This window comes from Phaethon aethereus (assembly GCF_964289735.1).
Source record: "Phaethon aethereus genome assembly, chromosome: 4".
Classification (NCBI taxonomy): domain Eukaryota; kingdom Metazoa; phylum Chordata; class Aves; order Phaethontiformes; family Phaethontidae; genus Phaethon; species Phaethon aethereus.
In genome coordinates, this window is record NC_138578.1 from 79166357 (window position 1) to 79190063 (window position 23707).

At 38.6% G+C, this 23707-nt stretch overlaps 1 protein-coding gene across 1 annotated transcript; it reads right to left on the reverse strand.

Moving 5' to 3' along the window:
- Positions 1–429: 429 nt before the first annotated feature.
- Positions 430–22142, reverse strand: EIF2AK3 (eukaryotic translation initiation factor 2 alpha kinase 3; the record flags this gene model as incomplete). The annotated part of the gene is made up of 15 exons (XM_081999633.1): positions 21948–22142; positions 19797–19927; positions 17508–17742; positions 17078–17240; positions 15643–15780; positions 15011–15133; positions 14185–14405; positions 13724–13836; positions 12521–12643; positions 11110–11259; positions 9325–10093; positions 4718–4885; positions 4078–4179; positions 1720–1782; positions 430–606 (listed from the first exon to the last, which is right to left on the reverse strand). The coding sequence occupies exons 1-15, from the start codon at positions 22125–22127 to the stop codon at positions 430–432; spliced, it is 2856 nt and encodes a 951-aa protein (XP_081855759.1). The 5' UTR covers positions 22128–22142.
- Between the last annotated feature and the right edge of the window lie 1565 nt (positions 22143–23707).

The following is a 23707-nucleotide window of genomic DNA, read 5'->3' on the forward strand; positions in this document are numbered from 1 at the left end:
AGAGCAAGCGATCCGGATAGACACTCACTAGGCTTAGAGACTGTAATTTGCTCTATAAAAATACGGTATTTTAATTCTATTTACATGTTACAGATCTCTCACTTACCCAGCAAGCTGACATTTACAAGCTTCAAAAAAACCCAACAAACCCCCAAAAACGGTAATGGAGCACAACATTGGTAAGCACAGTAGCTGGACCCATCCGCCTAGGAGAATTAAGGTAGGAAAAATGGAATGTGGAAAGTGTGGTTACTGGCTTTCGTTGGCTGTCAAAGTAAACGCAAATCTGTCCAACACGTCTTATGCATTAACCATGGCAAAAAAAGTTTAAGTAAACTATTTCCAAGACAGACATTCTGCATCATAGGATCCTTCTGCTGAACAATCCCTGTAAATCCTGCCGAGTGGAAGAAGTGATCCTGAGGATAATTATTTGCTTGGTTGTCTTGAATGCTTATTTCCTGATAAACTCATTGTCCGTGACCTTTGCCTAAGCACTGGTTTTGGTGGGAGTTCCAAGTCTTCAAATACAGGATTTTCTATGATTGCTGCAGCCTCAGGTCTTTCCGTGGGACTTGGAGAGAGCATGTCCTTCACCATGGTGTACTAAAAGAAAACATGACATGTGCTACATGAACCAATTAATAAATTCTTCAATTGACTTCAACTGTGGCTGTATGAATAAGTGGAAAATGTGCCCAGTTGCTTTCTGAGTAATTTGGGTATTAGTGCTTTGGAGCAGTAGGTAGAAGTGCATTAAACATTTGAAAATGCATCACTCTGCATCCATTAAACTGTCTTTACTGTCAAGGACTACAATCAATTTGGCAAATCAAATCTGTCCCAAGATTCAGTAGAGTTATAAAACCTTTACATTAATTTACAATCAAAAGAATTTTAAAACACAGAAAATATAATTTATGAGTAATTTTTAGCTTCATGTTTGAAGCCACACAATAATTTTTCACAGTGAATTACAGGTTTTCCTTTAAATATACACATAGTTCGAATATTTGTCTGAAATTTAATCAGAATTACAGTGTCCTGCTCCAGCTAAGCACAGCACATCACTTGCAGCTGTAAGTCACTTGCAGCTGTAAGTCACTTGCAGCTGTAAGTCACTTGCAGCTGTAAGGCAAGAAAGCCTGGTCTCCTTTAGCTGCTGGTCTGAATCTACCGTGAAAATCTGAAACATCTCAGATTTTTACTGGAGAGGTTTTGTACATCACCTCCTCTTTATCTGCAACCATATCACTTTAAAGATCTGACTAACAATAACACAGCACAATCTGCTCATATGGCTTGCCACTTGAGAGATGCAGTTCCTGGAGCGAAATCCCATACAGCCATGGTGCTACCTGCAGTCTCCCCTTTACCTGTCCAGAACTCTGCATTTTCTCTTTGTGAATATGGAGTTGTTGCAAAAAATCATGTCAGGATGCATGTGAAATGAATGATATGAAGTGACAAAGGGAAGCCAGGTAATATTGTATAGTTACAGGAGGGAAACTGTGTGGAAAAAAAAAAAAATCAGCCTCCATGTTACTATAATGTTATAGCTATGAAAGATAGTAAGAAGTACATGGATAAAGAAATGCGTCTTAACATGAAAGCTCTCTTTTTTTTTTTCATGTTTACTTGCAAAGCAATTGGAAAGCAAAGAAAAAAGCTACAATTATTAAAGATAAAGCTACAATTAACAACATCAGATGTACTTACCTCTTTTGCATATTTCTGAGTGAACAGAGGTGGAAACTTCAGATTTCTAACATCACTTAAGGTCTGCAAAAATATTAAGGAAAAAAATGTAACTTCTCCAAAACACCATTCTTCAATAGTATCACTCTATTATTTTTCAAAAATATGCATACTATGCAAACAACTCAGCCTGATGGAAAAAAACTTGGTCTAAAGTCTTGCTTTAGCAGTTAAAAAAAATCACAACGTACTTAAATAGGCAAGTTGCTGCTTCCCGAGGTATACAGGCTGCACTAGGATTCATGTTACAAGAATTCTCATCTCTGCAGTTTTAAACCAGCCAGATACACAAACTTGTACTTTCTCACTTTGGCTCAAAGTCAACGAATCTGTGCACCACCCATAACCCCCAAGACCACCTACACCAGTATTAAGACACATGAAATGACTGGCTCTGTCTTAACAACGTAAGCATTAGTCTTTATTTAATGTTTATGGACTAACTATCAGCAGTTCCAAAAGCAGTTCATGTTGCTTATTTCTGTGGCCTTACAAGGTAGCTGGTCTCCTCCAGTGTTTCTTCCATAAGAAGCACATGGGCTCCATCTAGTGACAGGGATTTCCCCACGTTCAGGCACACAATTATTTGCAGCAAGCTACCTTATGAATTTAAGTTCTGTAATTTCCAGCAATCCATGACCCACTTCACCAAGTTTTTAGTGCAGAAGGGCAATATTTAGCGCTTCATTTCTTTTAGGAAGGACCTCCTTTTGCAAAAGTTTGAGCACAAAATACAAGAATTCTAAAGTTAAAACAAAATTCAAATCATTATTACTCCACTGAAAGTATAAACTGACCAGTTAATAGTGATGGGCAATAATCAAACTCCTGTTCAAGAGAACTGAGTTTTTATTATACTAAAATGCTTGAAATAATTGTTCTCTTTCTCTATCAATTCAGTGATCTGTTTTCAAACATCTAACTTGGAAATAAACTGCACTGCCACAGACTAACAGCTTGAGACAAAGGCAGCTCTCACATTCCTCCTCTGGGGATTTTTCCAGCCATTTGTCAGAGATTCCTAGAATTTGCTGGGCTACCTGGTCAGGCAGAGCATGTTTTGCTTCAGCAAGTAGTGCTACTGCTTGGCTTAATGCCAACGAAAACTTCAGCATAACAACTTGGAAACAAATACTACAGTAGCTAAACTCCAGAACTTGACAATTTGATTTTATCAAAAAGAGTGGAATGACAGTGAAAATCGTGGAAAGTTAGGGCACTCTTTTTACCCTTGTAAGTAGAAAAACAATGCAATTTAGGATTCACTCTGATTACTTGCTTTGCTTCTATAGTCAGGACAGAAGCTGGAAGGGCAAAGCTTGTAGTCACTGCTGCAGATCTTGAGAATCCAGCATAGCTCTTTATTGGGTACGTGTCTCAGTAAAACTGATTTTACTTAGGGAAATTGAAACAGGTTCCAGTGCAAGGGGTTTGAGTTAAGCACTGTCATTCCTCCTCTAGACTATGCTCTCTTGTACCACGAAAAGGCAGAGCATGCAACATCAGCATAGGTGAAGCATTCAGTCAGGCTGCATTCATGGTGTTGTTCAAGCTGCTTCTTACATCTCTGCTAAAAATGATCCATCTTCATATGAGAATTTAAACACCCCAAGCACATATAAATGATAAATACAGGTTACAACGACGATTTCTTTCCTGCATAGGTCACTAGTCACCATATACAAGAGGAAAAACCTTTCTGTCTGTAGCCTCAGTTCTCTATGAACTTGTTTCTGAGCAAGGTGGACCTTGCATGCATTTTACCAGCAAGGAAGAGTTATTATACACCATCAAACCGCCCAAATTCACAGCTGATGTAAAGAAAGTCATCAGTTACTGGGAAGATTGTGCTTGAAGCTGAGTGAGACTCAGCTAAGACTTACTATAGGAAAAGGAACACCAATTTTTCACCAAGTGCTTTGGATGAAAAAGCACTGCAGATGCGAATGAAGGAAGAAATGATAAAAATGCACAGCGTGATTCCAATTCTTGAATGAAAAACAAGCTGGAAGGCTTAAAGTCACAAGCTATATTTGTTGCTTGAGTTCTTGGATACCCTAGTTCAATAGTTTCTCTTACTTGGCTTGACAACAGAGGAGCTTTGTAAAGAAATTAAGGCCTCAATTAAACTGCACACATTAGGAAGACTGCAATTTATTTTCAGTGATTCAGGGGGTCTGTACAAGGCTGATAAAGAAGTTGTGCTCCTAATTGCAAGGCTTTTTCAAAACTGAGAGGAACCTCTTGCAAGTGTTTCACCTAGCAAATAGCTATTTTAAAGAAACGATCAAACTGACCATAATCCAATACCATACGTACCCTGACCCTCTCCATCTGTGTGCTGAAAGGGTAAAGCAGCTCAAAGAGAATCAATCCCAAAGAAAAGATATCCACTTTGTGCGAATAGGTGTTCCCACAGATCTGAAAATTCAAAATTAGGGTTAGGTCAATTAAGCCCTCAGTGTATGTAATTATGTACAATGTAAACAACCCCCTTTCAAGTCAACATATGGAAGTGATTAGCCCTGTGAAGAGCTGAAAACTAAAGGACAAGCACATCAGCAAATTTCATCAAATGAGCATGGGTCAGCGAGGTCCTGATCACCAGCTCTTCTTTGCAGACACAATTGTAATGTAAAATGTTTCAACTTACTTAAGCCTTATGCACAACAGTGTGTCCTTGCTAAATTAACTTTAATATTATAGTTATCTTTCTACTACATTAAAAGCAAGATAAATGAATGCATCTAAGTATGAATCATTAGCCACTTTTTGCTAAATATATATTAAAATATTAATTTTGAAATTCAACTTAGCTAAAACTCTACTTTGATGAGAAAAGATTTAAGTAACTTGATTGTAACAATTTAGTAGAAAGAGTGCCTGATCTTTGAGCTCCTGGGAATTCAGATGTCTTCCAGGCACTGACAGGTACAGCTTTAGAGCAGAGAGCACAAACCTGTTCTGGGCTCATGTAGAGTTTCGTCCCTACTTGTCCTGTGTGCCTGGCATAAGCTGGCATTGGGGTAAGTACTGATTCCTCCTCCTCATCTTGGTCCATAGCAGTTACCAGTCCAAAATCCCCAACTTTTACTATGTCATCCATTGTGAAAAATATATTGGAAGGCTACAAAACAAACAGGTGAAAAGAAAAAAAGATGTAAGTAATAAAAAAATCTCTGTGTTTCAGTGGATACAACACGTTGTTCTAATTCAGATAAGCCATGCTGTCAAGGCTAAAAATGCTCATTTAAACATCAGATGAGCAGAACCAGCTAAGAATCTTAGCTAGTCAGGAAAAAGGAATTACTCCTGCATTAAATAGTCTCCCTTTCTGAAACTCAAGACTGCTCATTTCTTGCCTTTCAGTAGAGGTTTACTAACTCTACGTAGGTCTGCTGAGTAACATACACAAAAGTCAACAGCTGTGGGGAACAGCACAGATAAGTTATCCAGCTCTCCATCATATGGAAAATGCACACCAGATGCTGAGTTCTGACTCTCATACTTTTTTAATCTAATCTCCGAGTGCTAAACTTGTTCACGATATTATTAACCGGCATGTAGCACGTCATCTTAACATTAAATTATAGATACACTGAAAGTCTGAGAACAAGGTCTGCTTTTCGGTTGGTACTGTCTGGTTTAACTGTGGGAATAACTTTGCATAACAAAATTAAAAGTTTATTTTTGGTAGAAGCTTAAGAACTCTGCAATTTGCAAGAGCAGGAACAGTGATGATCTGGCTTAACTCTCCTTTAGCTTGTTTGCCAGGTACCACCATCCATGGCTTAACCTACTGATAAAAGGAGGCTGGAACTGAGATGCCCCCTTGCTAATGGTACATATCCCCTACGGTTTCTCAAGAGACCTGCGTTGTGGCTGATAGAATAGCACATGCTAAATGAATTGTTATTTCTTTGAAACATGACAGCTACACCTCAGTTACAAATAAAGACAGAGTTTTGGGGGAAGAACAGACTGATCCTGCAAGAGGGAAGAAGCAGCAGGATTATGTATGGGGAAGGGGCTGAGGCATGGTAAAGAGGCAGCTGGTGCTAGGCAAGCTCCTCTCAGAGCTCCTGGACCTTCAGGGCTGGAAGAAGCATGGTCCATGCTCTGTTGACATAAACCCTGAAACAGGAGGCAGCAAACAGGCACAGAACAGTATTTTTCCACAAGATTAAAGGACTACAAAGCTGACCATCCAACTTCCTCAGTTAAAGACAAACCCACTCTGTGCAAGAGAGAAACAAGATAGAAAGAAGGCCTCTTGTTTTTGGGGTGGTTTAGTTTTTTTTTCCCCAACAACAGACAGCTCTGAGATAAGCACTACAGCATTAGTTAGATATAATTTGTTAGTTCCACAGTGCCCACATCCTGCCTCTAAAACCACCTTCTGAGCCAGGTCTTACCTCCTGCTATATTTTCCTATAATGAATGTTATGCCCTTCAGAATCACAGCTCATTTAGTGCACAAAAGCTACTACCCTGTAAATAGTGGCTCAGACTCTCTCTGAAGCATTTATATGGCACCTGTCCTCTGACTGCACGCCCACGTTGTCAAAAATCTTTGTATCAGTTTTAATGCTCAATGCACGGACATCTCCATTGTATCCCATTGCCTTGATCTCCATTCCCCTCCTCCAACACACACACAAGAAGTCAACAAGATCTGTCTTGCTTCACAGAGCAAAACTCTTCTTAACAAAAAGTTTTACTTCTTGTACTTCTCCAGCTGAAAACAGACTGTCTGTGAATGGGCTGGCATATAGTTTCTACAAATTAAGGAGAATGGACTCTCTGCTATCACAAACTGCCAGCAAAAATAAGTCATCAAGACCACATTCAGAAAGAGGAAGTCTAAGGCAGATGCACACAATTTTAATTTAAACCAGAAGAATACAACCACCCTCTAGTTTAGTTATCCTTCTACCTGCACAGAGAAATTTCTCTCTAGATTCTTCAATCAGAGTAAGACTTACCCATTTTTTTTTTTTTACAGATACGAATAAGCTACTCACACATCTGGAAGATTACTGTTTAATTCAATTAACGCTGCAAAATCTATCTAAGACTGTTCTTGCAGTTCTATGAAACTCCTAATTTCTTTTGAGCTGTCAAAAAGACTGACAGCTTATCCTGGGAATAACAGTAAATTCATCTGACAGACAGACTTCTTTTTCTGTACTTCACTGTACACTGAACTGTGACCTATCCACTTGCCTCTCTAAATTCCTGCTATCTTGTCATTACGGTACCTCTGATTAGTAGGAGCCTAATTAATGCATCTCAAGGTGCACTGTTAATTTAAATATTTAAAAGATCTTCGTCAATCTTTTTAATATGCATGCACACAAATTTATTTTTACGTAGGTCAGTGAGTTTTTGTTGGTGCCAATGGGAGCAAGAACTGGCCTCTGCTATCAGTTAGCTCTGCCTCTAGCAGAGACAAAATAGCTTCGCAGGTTATTTGTTTTTTAGTGCTGACACAAACTTCAGGTGGCATGACCAATCTCTTGGGCAAATTACAAAATTAGGTGATGTCTGTTCCAAGGAGCTTCTGAAAACTATAGAAGAAAAAAAAAATATACTGGCTATTGTTTTGACCAAATGAACATATAGCAGACAAATAAACTTCCAGGATCCAAGAATAATCTCTATATACACACATGGCAAGTTTTCTGACGCTGGAAGTTGTTCATTCAGGGAAAGCCTTTCCAAGTTGTTTACACCAAGCAAACAAAATAAAATCTCTTGTTCAAATTACTGCCAATACCGAACTTTCAAGATGTTCCAACAAAACGCTACACAACCACTGATCAAGACTAATACAACTTTAAGTGAAGATCTACATAAGCTTTACTGAACAGTGATCTCAGTAAAGACTGCAGAGAGTTACAACTGACAGTATTGTTAAGAAAGGTTATTAATTAACGAGTCTAGCATTAGTATAGGGATTTAATTACTTTTCTGTTCAGTTTCTCAAGCACTAAAGATTTTTCAGATAACTGGTTCAAGGTAATTGCTTAATGCTGACAGGGAAAGAAAACACTTGCATGGGTTCATGAGTTTTCCCAACTTCGGCAAATCCTTTCAGTGTTACTGAGTTTGAATGCCCTTTTACTGTCACATCTGAGATGGCAGTTTTTTCTTTTGTTTCTACTGATACCAAATGGTTACCATCTGAGAAGCTACAAAAATGGTTATAACAACTTCAGTATTTACTCCACTGAAGTAGGTATTAATGACTCCTCAAATAAGCAAAGAGAAACAGGAACTGTCGCCCCACAGTTTGGCAAAAGCAATCCATTTCTCAGAGCTTATAATAATAAAACAAACTTCAGCTGGGCTCTTTAATTAAATTCTGGTATTTGGTAACACATCCTGACACTTCCAGTTCTGGAAGCTCCAGCAAGATTAGGCATTAATGTAGGCTCAGAAGCAAAAATTAAAGAAGAGGTACAAAAAGTTACTCCTGACTTCAGTTACATTAAATGCCAGGGGTAAAAAACACCTTTCCCAGTCTTAACTGGCTGCATGTTATCAGACATTAAAAAGATTATGAATCCTTCAGAAAGCTGTGTTATGATAGTCAGCATTGACTCAGAATTCAACTCCGGGACAGTTTATATTTCAATCCTAGAGCAGCAATGCCTAATTTTTACTTTCTCTAACCAGGAGTAACACTGCTGCTCTTATGCAGTATTGCTATAGAAAGAAGAAAGAAAATAACAGAATTAGAATCATAGAATCAGTTAGGTTGGAAAAAACCTTTAAGATCATCGAGTCCAACCGAAAACCTAACGCTGCCAATCATCTGCTTCACCTGAAGTGGTAGAACAGGATCCAAAACAGCTTTCTTTACCACACGGCTCAGCAATCAACAACCCTGTATAAAGAACCTGAATTGAAAACGCCATAAAACAAATGCAGCTGATCTGTGCCAGGTACAAGAAGTCTTGCTGTAAGGAAGACTTTAATTGCAATAATGAATGATTAATGTTTATTTCCTGGAATACTGCACCTCCAGATTATTGTACAGACATTAACTCAGCTTTCGTAACACCCTTGCTGAGGTCACTAGTAAGAGTCAACTATTTTAGCAGGGTTTGTCTCCAATGCTGTATTACTCCCACATACAAAGAATTTTACCTGCATCCACACACTCGTGATCTGTCAGTTTGAAGCAGAACTTGACACCGAGCTAAACAGCCTGGCACTGCTGCATTAGGAACAGTCAAATTTGGAATTGCTGATGTTCAAGTTCGTAATGCAGTGAAGGGACAGACACTCTGTGATGCCATTTGAGTCAGTCCACACGTTTCAAGAATTTCACAGCACCAGAGACTTTTGTATGATACTTTGGGCACAGATAATTCAAGTTATGATAGCTCCAAAAATAATCTTACAGTACTAAACCAGAAAACGTTTGCCTATAGGACACAGCCAGTGAGATAACCAGTTATAACCAGAATTTGGAAAGTTCAGGCATTCAGTGATAATCATGCCAATAAATAAACACCCCCCCCCCGCCATTTCCTACAGTAATGTATGAATACAAACCTTGAGATCCCTGTGCATTAATCCTTTGCTATGCAGAAAGTCAACCGCTTCAGCTATCTGCAGAAATATCTGCAGACACTCTGTCCTTTCCCTCTCCTCTATCAGGCATCTTCTGCTCATCCAGTCTTTAAGGTTCTCTTTCCGGCAGAGCTGCATCTGGATGTAAAGATACACCTTTGGAGAGGTGGGCTTGACTTTTTCTGTAATATTTTTAGAAAGGTCCAGGCTTAAACTTGTTGGCCTTGGTGGAGAAACAGAGAGGGGACTTCCTGAAGCAGATTTCTTGTTATCGGATTCCTTTGTACTTTTTGCCTTATCCTCAGAAAGGCTTTCATCATGTGAAATATCAATTTTACCTTCCTTACTAGAAGCATTGCCACAACCAGAATCCTCAAACACAATAGAAGAGGAGGTCCCTTCCCTCAGCTGTACAACAGGAACAGCTGAAGAACAAACTTCCAAGGAATGACCGAGCTCATTATTGTTGATAGTACTGTCTTCTATATCACAGCCTGTAAGGACACTGTCCTGAAGGTTTAATAGTGGATCTTCTGACTGGTGTAAGTCCCTGTTGTCCGTGGCAGAAAATTCCAGAGGAGAAAACTGGCTTCCAGATGAATCAGTCTGACCACAGGGTATTCCCACAGACCTTACCCTCTCTGATGAAGTGGCAATAACTTCAATGTGTTCCTTTGTAGAAAATGGCTCTGTTCTGATCTTAAATGATGGGACATCCATTGGACTGGGAGAACTGAGTGGCCAATCAGTACTAGAAAAACAAAATTTGACAGATCAATACTACAGAACTTCATTCCACTAGAAATGCATTTTCAGAAGCCCAGGTTTTAAACAACTGCTGCCTCAGAGAACCGTGTCATACTATAAGGTAAATAACTACCCAAGCGTGGCAATCAGTAATAACCAGGATTTAGCCTCCATTTTTCTTAGTAAGGATAATGGTTCTCTCATTGAGACAAGTGTTGAAAAAGGAAAATTTAGCAAGCTCTACTGCCTGGATTCCCAATGTGCAATCAGACTCATCTTCAGCTTGAAAAGATTCAGTTGTTTAGAACATGCATTGCAATGACTATTTAAAGTGCCTTGGAAGAATTACAGCTGTAAAATGATAATCTGGTGCCTGAAATATAAAGGTCGCTATATTCTAAAAATTGTTAGGCATGTTAAGATGTTATTATAAGACCACTAAATAGTCTTGTATTAGGCCTCATTCATTAAATAGACCCACTTTTTCCTTTCTCTTAATATCCTCTAACTCCTTTATCTAAATTTTCCATTTTTAACCTACTTCTACCAAGCTTTATATATCACCACTCTGATTATCCCTCGCAGATTTATGCTGAAATAAATTCATCCAACCATTGGAGTACTGAATCAGATCCATCTAAACCAAAACAAAGAGCAGGAAAGCATCAGAAAGGAACAAAGACGACAGAGATGCCAAAGTTTAAAACTGAATCACAGTAGCAGTGCTCCAACCTTCCAACCATTCAATTAGAGATTCAATTAAAGAAGTTAAATTAATAATTACAAGACCTTTCATAAGCTGAAAGAAGGACCTCAACACAACAGACGACCCACTAAACAAGAGACATTATGCACAAGTGCGATATATTTGTACCTTGTTCATTGAAAAGTTGACAGGCTAAGTTAATAACCATCTCTTTCCTACACAGCCTCTCCGTCTTCCTGGATCATCTACTAGTTCTCCAGTTCTGTTGATGTACAATCTCAAACTCAATTGTTAAAAAGCCCCCCATGAGTTACCTTTCATCTTTTAACCACTGTTCATCCATCTTCTCCTGCCATCTCTCAGGTGGAGCTTCCAGCCATGCGTTGAAATACCGAACAATACCTGGATGCTCAAGTTTAGCTAATGCCTTGACTTCCCGCATCACCTTTTCACGAGCCAGCTCCCTAGGATTTGGGGTGAGAAGAAAAACATAGACAAGGTCACATAAAGCAACAACATAGCATAGAAATTTCTGCAAAGGAATTTAACCAAAGATAGTCCAATATAAACCAGGCCAGTAGTATTGCTCTTCACACCAAAAGACAGATATGTCTTAAATCCCTCAGAGTAACTCCTTTAGGTTAGAAGTGTGTGGGAGCAGTATGCGCTCGTAACAGCTAAGTATTTAGTCATCCTTTTTCAAATAATTACAGGCAGCAAAACTGAGAAGAAAAGGTTCATCTGGCTCTCAACTGTTTACAAGGATAGAAAGACAGACCACTAAACAACAATATTCTACAGGGATGTAGAAGACACTGACACAAAAGAAGACAGACAGTAATACCTTAGTATTTCTTTTTTAATTGGCATAACATAAGGAGACTGCACAAAGACTATCTCTGACCTATGGACAGGAAAGCAAGTAGCCTGCTATCTTGCTGAAGTAATTATTCTCTCTTCATAAGACCGTAATTGGATCAAATGAAGTCAGATGGGTTTATTTAATGAGTTTGCATATGCTTGGAAAAGAAGAATTCAGGCTACCTTAAATTTCTGAAAAAAACTTTAATCTTAAATAGTCACGCTTATTTAACACATAAAAAATAGTAATTCTAGATTTCATAGCTTTACCCCCTCCCTCTACTGGCCTGCCTGTTGCTGTTCTAACTTGAGATTTCCAGAAGCAGTGTCTCCCATCTCCCACTAAAAGGAAGTGCTGCAAGCTCTGTGTAGGGTAATTCAGCAGCATGGCTTGACCACCTATGACTGAAAGAAAAGGTAGGGGTTGTGGGACCAGAAAGTGAAACAAATGGACAAATGGAGTCAGAAAAGCTGGTGAGGGAGAGAGAAAAGAAAGAGAAGGTGGAGTAGGAAAGGAAAGGAGAGGAAGGAGAGAAGCAAATTAACAGTGCTACAAATAACTGGTCCTGTTACCAAAGGCTGTTATTCATTAGGGAAATCAAAGGAGTTCCCATATAGCCGCAGCATCCTTACAAGGGTGCTGCTACACAAGCGTTTTAGCCAAGCAGGTCACCCTTCTGCTGTGACTACACATGCCAAATTCTCGATGCCAAAACTAAGTCAGCCCCCCCGCCACTAAAAAGTATGTCATTCATCCTAAGGTACTATCTGGGAAATCAGTTCAGGAACAGATGGTTCAGTGTAGGTTGGGATCCCACTGTTCATTCATTGCCTCTTCTATATCTCAACAAACTCATTCATTACCTGTTCGGTAAACGGATCCTTTTGATAGCATAGTTGCAGTCGTCTACTTTATTTCTGGCTTCAAAAACAACTCCAAAACCTCCACGACCCAGACACTGAATTGGTTCAAAATCTGTCAGATATCTAGGAGGAGAAAGGTGTGAGGAAGCGACAGAAGAATGGAAGGAGGAGAAAAATGTATTAATATAGATAGAAAAATAAAATCATTTATGACTAAGAGTGAAATATTTCTGTACAGGCAGAACACGCTGAACTACTGGAAGCATTTCTTGTCTTTTTTGCCTGCTCACACACCGAGGCAGTCAGATGGTTACCTACTTATTAACTGGACAGTTGCTGATTATGCATGTATTCAGTGTTTATCACAACCCAGCAAGATCCATTAGACATGCACATGACAAACTGAAGAAGCTTTTCAGAGTATCAGGTTGCATGCTTACTGGATCATGGACCACGGGTAAGTAGCCCAAGTTTCTATACCCAAACTAGGTGGTGACAGCTAAGTATTTTCTAAATCATGATTTGCCTTTAACCCCATGCCAAATAACTAATTCTGCAACTAGTCCTCTAAGCATCCCTTCTGAAACATTACTGTTCTTAAATTTCACTACCTTTCTTATCCTTCCTCATTTTAAATACTCCAGTTCGTGCTTTCAGGGAGCTACAAATGTACAGGAAATGGTCACATTTTCTCCAGAGTATCATGACATGCCCCTATACAACCTTCTGTCTTAACCAATTCCTTCATAACATCAACAAAGGTTTGGTCCAAATACAGTCTGCTTATTCTGCAGAGTATATAAAACATGATCTATTTCCATCTGCAGTTGCAATTTTCTGCTTTAATTCCATCTGCAATTGCCATTTTCTGCTTTAATTCATAAACAAAGAGACAGCGGGAGTAAATACTGATTAAGAACGTCAAGAATCAATCTTCCATTTCACATATCAGCAGGAAATACGAGCGCAACATTACTGATCACAGGTATCCTGTAGACTCTCTGGGATTGCTTAGACTAATCGTAACTGCAATCTCCTGTTGGTAATGAGGTGACAGGGTTCTTTATGTCAGTTGCTGATTGTCCTGCAAAGTCACAGGACTAGGGTAGATAAGAACAACTGAACACTTACTCTTTCCTCCAGATAGCGTTAGTTGTCACATTGACTAAAAACTCTGCACATGTTGTGTTGAACTGAGCTCACCTTGACACGTATCCAGAGTTCTTGACGTCACTCCAGCTGTTCTCTTTAACGTCTCCACAAGTGGGCTCATATTTACTATCAGTCTGACACTGTGTTTCAGATTCCTTCCGTAGCTAACAGGGGTTACCAAAACAAGAACAAGAGACAAACAAACAAATTCAACTCCTTAAGTATTTGAGACCAGTTTGTACTCTAGATATGGCATTAAATAATTCCAGTGTAAATACCTCCAAAGACGTCAGATATGGTTGAAGGAGTGTAATCTGCTTGCTGAAGCAGTTAAGCAAATTGTACATGGCAGCTGACAGCCTTCACAGACAGATTAAACAATAAATTTAGGTGTTTGATTGTGTTATCTCATTAGTTATTAACTTATTAATACTACTTATTGCTGACTCTAAACCAAAAGAAAAGGCTAGAATAATACCTTCTGTATTTAGGATTCAGAAAAAAATACTTACTCTGCTGTAAGGATGGGGATGGAAAAGTTTGCGTACAATAAAAGTTGTGGCCACAATGCAAAATATAATGGTGCCAACAATTTCTTTCCACCAGTGAAGCAGAAGAACAGGATCTTTTTTGCGAATGTTCTTGTAATTCGTGTCATCAAAAAATCTAACAGTGATCTGGGTGCTACGTTTATTTCTCTCTCTCTTGTAGTAGGGTAAGTAATAACCATTATCTGTGTATAAAAGACACAAAGAGGGCATAGATTTACTTGTAGGTAACTACAAAACAATTTTGTCTTCTCAGTAATAGGTTTCCTCAACAGACACAAGGTATTTTTGTTTGCATGTCCCATGATTTTAAATGGCACATAAGCAAATTCAGTTAATCAAGGTTGTGGACTCCACCACAACTAGGTCTGCAATCAAAGTTTACCACCTCAGAAGGCCTGACCACTGATAGTTTTAAACCAGAATATCTTCCACATGGAAAACTTTATACTGCCAGGCTGAGTCTCTAGCACTGTTAGCAAATTGTTAAAAACAAAAAGTAATTCAAAAGCTTTTTCCACTCGGACCAACTATCAGTGTCAATACAACAGTACCTTTGCAGAGTGCCAGAAATTGCTACTGAAGTGCTTTGTGTGGCACTAATTGTATACACATCACAATTTGGAAATCCTAGTCAGGGCAATAAATTCCTCGTTCATTAAATGTTCAAAAAAACCCCAAACCAAAACATATTTAAGATCAAACAAATGGCCAGCTATTAAATTTCACAAATAATAAATGGGTAAACCTGACTACGTTAAATTTTTCAAAACCTGGGGCTTCCACCTACCATATGGATACTGCAGAACTGAAAGTGCTCCATTACTATACTCTTCATGAGAATATTTGTCATTGCTGAGACACTTATCGAACTCATCAGATCCCACCAACACTGGAGTCCTGGAAGGAGAATCTAAGCATAGAAAAGACACAATTTTCTGAGCTGAACTGCTGTGAATATTCTATTCTGTATGAATTTCATGAGAAGTCCAATTGCATAATCTTCAAAAATGTCTGTTGGACCACACCATGAGAACGAAAATTAATGCAAGGAACATTAAGAAGGGTATTTTAAGGTAACTGTTAGTTAATACCTCTTCCCCCCGCCCCAAAATACTAATTTTGGACAAGTCAATTCACTCATATTCACAGCACTGCAAAAAACTTTTTCCTTTTTTTTGTAGAAAAAAATTGGTTAAGACGACCATCATTTCATTATTTAAAAAGACCCTGTAAAAATCCATAGTAAAAGAAAGCAAATATTAAATACCTAATTAGAAAAAAATTAACAATTAATAAAGCACAAAGATAGTTCCAGAACTGGTTTACAACTGGAAACATCAGACTAATTTGACACATATTGGAAATCACAAAGATGTCCTGTCTTTTCAGAGCTAGGACAGTAACTGAATTGTTACTTACGGATTAAAGGTTTCCATTTGATTTTGGGAAGGGGAATAATTGCATTATCGTTCCTGGATTCCAGAGCCTTTGGGTTGGTTGGGAATTTCTCAGAAATTCTGACTGATGACTGAAGATACAGCTGGCCCCTGTACATACCTGAATAATAAATCAGAGAGCATATTAGTCTTACGATTTCGTTCTCTTCATCCTCAGCATAAAATTGCCCAACTGAAATACACAGTCAACAACATTTTTCAAAATATTTCTTTATATTCTGAGAATCTGAGATACTGACTCTGATTGCTGGGCTGGCTGAAGTCAAGTAATATGTTCCCTTTGTTCTAGAAAAGCAAGAGATCAGGACATCTCATTTCCACTGCTGGAGAGCTGAGGCTGCAGAAAAATGCCAGAAATTTTGAAGAGCCAGAAAGCAGCTTGGGCTTTGCATTGATAAGAGTTCTTTCAAACTTCTACCCTTGTTAATGCTGGTACAGACTACTCATCAACTGACATTACCAGGAAGGCTGGAACAACCTGGCTTCTTCCTAGTGTTATTCTTTATCTGTGTAACCACTAACAGGAATGGTACAAGGTGTAAAGACTTACAGAAAAAGGCTAAGGCAAATGAAGTCTTAGAAAACCAAAGCACGTTACCTCCCAGAGACAGACAGACAGCTGAGAGGAAGAAGGATCTGAGACCGCTCTACTTCAAATTGTCACAAACTACATAAAATAAATTCTGACAGCTGAATGAAAACTCAGTTACATAAAATCTTAACTGAAATTTCTTCACAGTAAGTTACTGTAATCGATGTAGAGGAAAAAATGAATGTCACAAATTGGCAGGCTGGAGGCTCTCTGCTTACTGAGCAACAAGACTGGCCTGTTAGCTATAAACCTATCTCTAAAAGTTTCAAGACTTTCAATCATCTCCAATGTACTTAAATTACACAGCAGTGAACATTTCAGAACGAAAAAGGAAAAGATTTATGGTTTTGAAATGTTCTGGTTTTGAAAAAAGGAAAAAAAAGGAAAAAAAAATCAATTTTTTTAACTATCACTGTCTAGGATAAACAGTCATAGATATTAATTCTGCCATACCTTTTGTAACTGTCAGAATTTAAGATGGGTACACAGAACTCTGACTTTGAATGACAACAGCAAAGATGACCAGAGCAGACTAGGAAGAGATGAGAACACATCTCTACCTTTTTCAAAGTCTTTAAATCAAGAGAAGGCGCCTTTCTGGGATATATATTTTAGTGAAGCCTTGAATGTGTGGCTTTACAAAGCAATGTGGGTTAAATTTAACAGCCTACATTATGCAGAATATCAGACTGGACATGTTATAGCTCCTCTTTATTGTCATCTACCAGTACAAAGGTCTGCTTTACTACGTCAACAGAGAAAAGGATAACGTTCACTACAGAAAAAGCTGCAGTCAGTCTCTCACCCAAATAGACACTGGATTCTGTGGCCCCTCTGGCAGCTTCCACAAGATCTTCTTCATCTTCCAATACTTCATTGTTCGCAGTGTAACTTGTGTCATCAAACAGACTGATTGGAATTACTTTGCCATCCTTAACCAGCCATGCAGAAGCAATTGGAGTGCAAAACTGAAGGAGAGAGAGGTAACTGGAAAATTAATGTTGTATTAACTAGATATTACATAAGAATAATGCCAAATACTGTGCTTAAATTCCGTGTTTTAGTTTTTGTAACAGATGGAGCAGCTCAAAGTCAGAACTTCAGTTTAAAAAATTGCAAGCAGATGTGTGCTTCTTTACAAAGAGCAGCACCTGAAACCCAAGGTGAAAGACATCACCTACGATGCTGCAAAACTTCTACTTTTGTAACATTTAATATTCTGCCTTTTCCCCTACCTGGTATTCCCATTCCAGATGTCCTCCTCGTTTGTTAAAAGCCATCACCTTCCAGTCAGCTACTGAGACCTTTATCACCGTATCTTTCATCATAGCTTCCTGCTCATCCACATCTGAAATAATTTTTGTTTCTTCTTTGTTCATATTTGATTTAAAATTGCTTTCAATATATCCTGCTCTAGTTTCAATATCTGGGACATAGCGCAGCTCGAAGTGACCAACACTGAAATTCCACCTTAAAGAAAAAAGAGAAAGACTTTGTAGAAAAAACTTATATATTCCAAGGAAGTCCCAAATCCTCTGTCCAGAAGATTCTTAAACTGATTTACCTATATTTGGCCCATATTTTCACAGTAAATTCTTGGATTGTCAGATGAACACAACTCTACCAGGAGGGGGAGTGCTAATCCAGAATACCAACCACACAAACTGAGAAATCGTGTCCAACATGATGGGTGAGTTGAGAAAACAGCTGGTGAAGTAGGGCCAATGGCATTAAAGGTTTAGTATATAGAGGGAGCAATTAAAAACATCAAGTAGTACAGCTGGGTGTCTTTAGGTAGGAAAATGTTCTACAGCTGATGAAAGCAACAAGTACAAAGCATTTAGGAAGCAGCATTCTACACAAGATGTATTTTTCTTCATTAATAAAAGAGATTTAATCTGAAACATAAGTTTTTTCATGCTGGAGGAGGGACAACGCTATTTTTTTTGTTTCAATCCCACACACAACATAACACAGGATCTCTTTGACAAGTACTTCATAAAACCAGGACTGATCATGTCCCATAGGTTAACAACGAAAAAAGACAACTGTGTAAGGAACAGACATGTCTTGCATAGCCAAAAACTCTTTAATTTTTGTGAACCAAAAAATTAGGGCAGAAACTGAAAATTCTTTTCAGAAAGGGAAAGGATAATTCTTTTCTTACTGCCATGGTACAGCCCAATGTTGTAGAGAAGATAGAGAGGGCAAAGGATGGCAAGTTTGCGTCTAGAACAGCAAGAAGGGGAAAATATTTTTTCAACAGTATACTTGGGTACCCAAAGTTTCTTAGGACCAGTTTGAGCCAGGAGCCAAAACTGTCTCCTTTAAGGAGACAGTTAAGGGGAATTTACACCCCTATTGTGAAAGTTTGATGTATTTTATAAATTCAGTTGGTTTATTAAAAGCTTTTCTTTCTCTAGATTAATAATAACGAGCTATCTTGTAAACTCCATAGCAACAATACCACGCCACCAGGAAGGTACCTCTGTTTCTGACTTCAAAGACAGGGGGATGCAGGTGCACGAGGTGTCATGTGATGCTTTGAAAGAGACATACAAAGGAAAAAGCATGTTCTCATGACATACCTCTCCCTGCCAGTATCAGTCTCCCAAGAACAATGGAATTCAAGTTTTCTCTTTTAAGACTGATGATCTACTAATCCATTCGAGTTCTAGTCAGGTTATCCCTGCTACACTACAGATGCACAACCTGTCAAATCCTGCTGCAAACAGAAGAGGGAGCAGGGGAACAGGGAATGACTAGTTCTCCACTACATTGTTGAGCAGTTACTGTATCTGTGCATGGCAACCAGCCTTTTAAAGCCGCACTTTATGAAGTGGGTTTTGATTTATTTGGAGTTTTTTGTGTGGAATGCATGTCTATTTTTATAGAAATCTTGATGCATTAAAACTTCAACATGACAGCATTAGGCAAGTCACAGACTGAACCAGAAAGAGCAGACCACCGTGTTACAAAATGAACAAAGTAGATTTAAGAATGGAATTTTTTAAAAATAAGACTGAAGACACTTTAAAATAAAATTAAAATTAAAGCTGAAGACATCGAGGTTGAAAGAAACAAAACAGTGACAGTTACCATGAGTATGTAAAGAACTTAAAAGTGAATCAGTAAGTCATAAGATCACTTTTAAACTGTCTCCTTTTGTACAAAAATCATCAGCTGGAACAAACATTAGTGACACTTGCCTTGTGCAGTAGAGCAGTGACAAACTCTTTTGAGGTATGCAAGGACAAGAAAAGTACTTTTCATTTGATTTACAGGGAATAAATAAGTGTACATATCTTTTCTGTCTAATCATCTATAAAACTTAAGTTCAAGACATGTTTCAAAAGCACTGAAGAGCAAAGGGGTTAGATCCTAGCCAACAGTCCAGTGCATTCCTTTGGTTAACAATCTAAACTCCCTCATGCAGGGAGTCTAATGAGAGGTCAAATCCTTAAAACATTACGTATTAAGAACTTATCTCTATTGGATTTTTTCTGAACAATTCTTACACTTACTTTTCATTGCCACTGCGTGGTCCAACAGCACGGACTGTTTTCTGCGTTCGGTGCAGTAAGAGCGTCTCTTCCTGTTCTGTTTCATCATCATCCCACCGGCGACAGCCCATAGCTGAGCAGATGTACTTCACCTAAGGGACAAAGCAAGAGAATCACACATGCTTTGAAGTTCTGAAGAACATCAAGACAAACAAACGTAACCCAACAGCAATATTCAAAGCTAACAATCCTTACAACACATTTTTGACACACAGGCTGTTTGGAGCTCTAAGATTTTAGATGCTCAACTTGAGAGATGTTGAAAAGAGATAAGTGACATTTAAGAGATAAGTGTGTTTCAGAACAGCAATTTTCAGAACGCTCTAGGAAGCCTACAGTTTGGGTTATCTTTGACTACCTTTCGAATATACTATGAATGTTTTTCTGCTTCTAACAGAAAGAAATCTTAGCTCTCTCCTATACCACTATTTCTATGGACATTGAAAGATCATTCCTACAAGGCCCACAGCATAATTCTGCTTTTGTGTCATATTTGCCTCAGCATAACTCTATCAGCTACAAATGAAGTACTATTGATTTATATAAAATACCACAGAGCCTTCCCCCTTTGCCTTGTCAGCTATTAAAGGGGAAAGACGACATTATTTAACTCTCAGTCACACAGGCTTTGCAAGTCCCAATACCAAACAGAATTTGGATTATATATATGTATTTTGAAGAGTGAGTTGAACACACTTTCAGGAAGTCTGAATTGACATCGTACTGCCAAAGACAACAAACTGCCCAAACTCTTAATGAGGAAGAGTCAGGAACTATTTCCTGTCTGAGGCACCTTTGCTACTGTAAGCATAAGCAGAAATCAAAGCAGAAACCAAAATTTCCACTTCCTGAACACTGAGGGAGAAGCAGTCTGTTGGTGCACAGTGCCCTCTGCTATCGATGAGGAAATCAAAATGATTTCATGAACTCCTGTTTTGGGTCTATGCTCTTTTATCAGTAGTGATCCCTCTACACCATGCCATAGAAATGTTCTACATTAAAATGTATGGTCAAAATTAAAAAAAAACCCCGATTTTGTGGAAAACAAACATTGGAAGATTAGAAGTTTTAAGTTTAAAAAGTAGATTCAGTTTGTTTTAAAATACATCAACGTTTCTGATTTAGCAAACGTCTGTTCTTCACTACACAAAGTATCTCCCAATAATTTTAATGACATCTGAACATTGGGGGGGGGGCGGGGCCGGGCGGGCAATGTCAATTGTAGGACTCTGAATAATGCAATTAATTCCTGTGCTTTTTCCAGCCTTTTTTCTTCTGTGTTTTTAAAAAATATACAACTTTTACCCGGTGGATTTCAGAAGAAAAGTACCTTCGGAACTAGTCAGATATCAAATAGTTTTCAACTTAACCTTTGCATATGATTTTAAGTGTAAGGAGAACTTCTTCTAGGAGATAGTAAACTTGCTGACAACAACTACAAGTCTTAAACTTCTGCACGTTGAATATTTTTCTTTTCTTCTCTAGTTTTCAACCAGCTATCCCTCATTAGTTGTGAAAAATCTGAAATTAGTTGTGCAAAAAGTATGTCACCTAAAGCTTTTCTTGATGTTCAGTAAACTTAACAGCAAAATCTACTTCAAGCAGAGCTATATCATAAAGCTGAACTCATCTTCCAGCTCGGTTAGAAAGGGCTCATCCCTCTTTTTTTTTCCCCCTCACTCACCTCTGGTCACAAAATCCCTGTCCCTTCCCTTGTGCTGGCTCTGGCACTCCCTGACCCCTTGCTGAGCTGGCTACAGCTAACCCAGCACAAAACAAATCCAATAAAAAGTGAACAGTTTTCTGTTGGGTTAGCAAGCCGAATCAGCTTAGCAAAGGGTGAGACTAGTCTTAAAGCCAGCACAGGGCATACAGTAGGAGCTCACAGGCAGGAAGAGATTGCAGCCAGGGGCTCAGCCATACCATCTAACTGCACCAGCCGTTAGCCCTACTCCAGCCTGCTGCATTTGTTGCCCGGGAAGCTCAGATTCTCCTCTTTTGTGCCATGCAGTTGTATACTTGAGCTGTACTGCAGTTTAAATCTCAAGAGTAACCTATTTGCGAGACAGTGCTAGAAACACACATATACAAAGCGACTTTTCAGGTTCTTACCTTCCCTGAGTATGAGCTCAGCCCATAGGTTGTTAAAGACTTTCCCCCAACTAGGACAACATCCTCGCCAAATTTGTAGGATGACTCAAGAAGAGATTCAACTGTGAAAGGAACTGCTTCCATGCTCTCTCGATCTCGATCCCACTGGAAAAGGTCCCCATCCAAGGAAGGAATTATCATCTTATTTCCAAATACCTAAAATAATCAAATTGAAGGTTGGCTACCATTTAACCACAGTTTTATCAAAACACGCAGATCACAAATGGAAACAGAAATGCTGTATGAGCAAGTACACTGCTTTATATTCCAGTGTCCTATTTTATGGTTTTGTATCCCAGATTCCTATTTTTCGAAGTTATACTGAAGACAGAAAACTTTCAGGCATTCAAATCAAATCTGTATTTCACTATTAGTTAAAATTAACAGTTCAGCATGTGACACTTCTTCCACTTTAAGCAAAACATTTTAAAGCTCATGATTTATAGATTAGAATTAGTTGATAGATTAGAATTCATCCAAACTGTAGAAAATACGAGGAGAAGCATTATTGAAGAGACAGTCCTGGTTAAAGTGCAAGTTTTGCAGATTATCTGTGATAGTTTCAAGACAGTGGCATTGTAGGTGAAGTTCTACTTCACTATTTGTTTGTTTCCAAAGCTAGTTTAATGCTAAACACAGAATCAATTGTACTCTGTACATGAAAAGACTGAATTTGGTTTTAAAAGAAAAGCTGAGGCTGCATGTGAACTCTCTTACAATTAATGACTACTCCAGAATATCCTTCTGTAAAGCCCAGACAGCAGTTATTGAGATCAGAGCTCACATTTCACTTTTGCCTTTCCAGACAGTTAAATCTAACTTCGCCTCTCCAGAGTTTCTTATGTTTAAGTATACTGTTCTTTTAAAACTTGCCTGACTTTTTCTTAAACACACAAGGCGGGGGGGGGGGGGGGGGGGGGGCGGCGGCTGCGGCGGGCGCAATTCTTCACCAGGATGCGGCGTTTCATCCATTACACTCAGATTTTCAAGGAGACCCTAGTTCGGAAGTATGAGACATTGCCAATGAGTACTAAGGGACTTATTAAGAAACTCATTATCAGCATGATAGACCGTAACTAATACTGTGGAGCCACAGTGGCTGTGCCCATCAAGAACAGTCAGCAACTGCAATCCGCATAATCTCAGTTTTTGAGGACACAGATTAACGTGGAAGATTTTAATGGTTTTTCAGAACCTCTGTCCATTTGGGCAGTATCCTACAACATAACTACATTAAATTCTGATACCTTACCCATTAGGATTTAAAGACTACTTGTGGTACGTGTATATTAGTCACTTCAAAGAAAATATTCCTGCTCAGACTCCAAGGCACAGATGTGTATTATGAAGCCACACAAAAGATCCAGAAGGTTTCTGGTTATTATTTCTGGAACTACTGTGAAGATCTAAAACCACATCTTCTGCATGATTAAAATTCTCTCTAACATGAGACTTTTTATTCCTCTAACTGGGTCACAGACAAGCAAACAGCATTAAGCAAAGTTGGGATTCACCTAAACAGGGAGGGAAAAGATCGATCTTGTAAATGTGTGCATGTTATGACTAATACCTCTTCTTACACCGTTTGGCACACTTCATTCAAAGAGAAAATTTAGGTGAGCTACCAGACAATGCTGCTGACTGTGTTTAAGATCCCTAAAGGATCCAACACCAATGCTTTCTGGCTTTGAAAAGCCTCATGACTTGACAACTAAAATAAA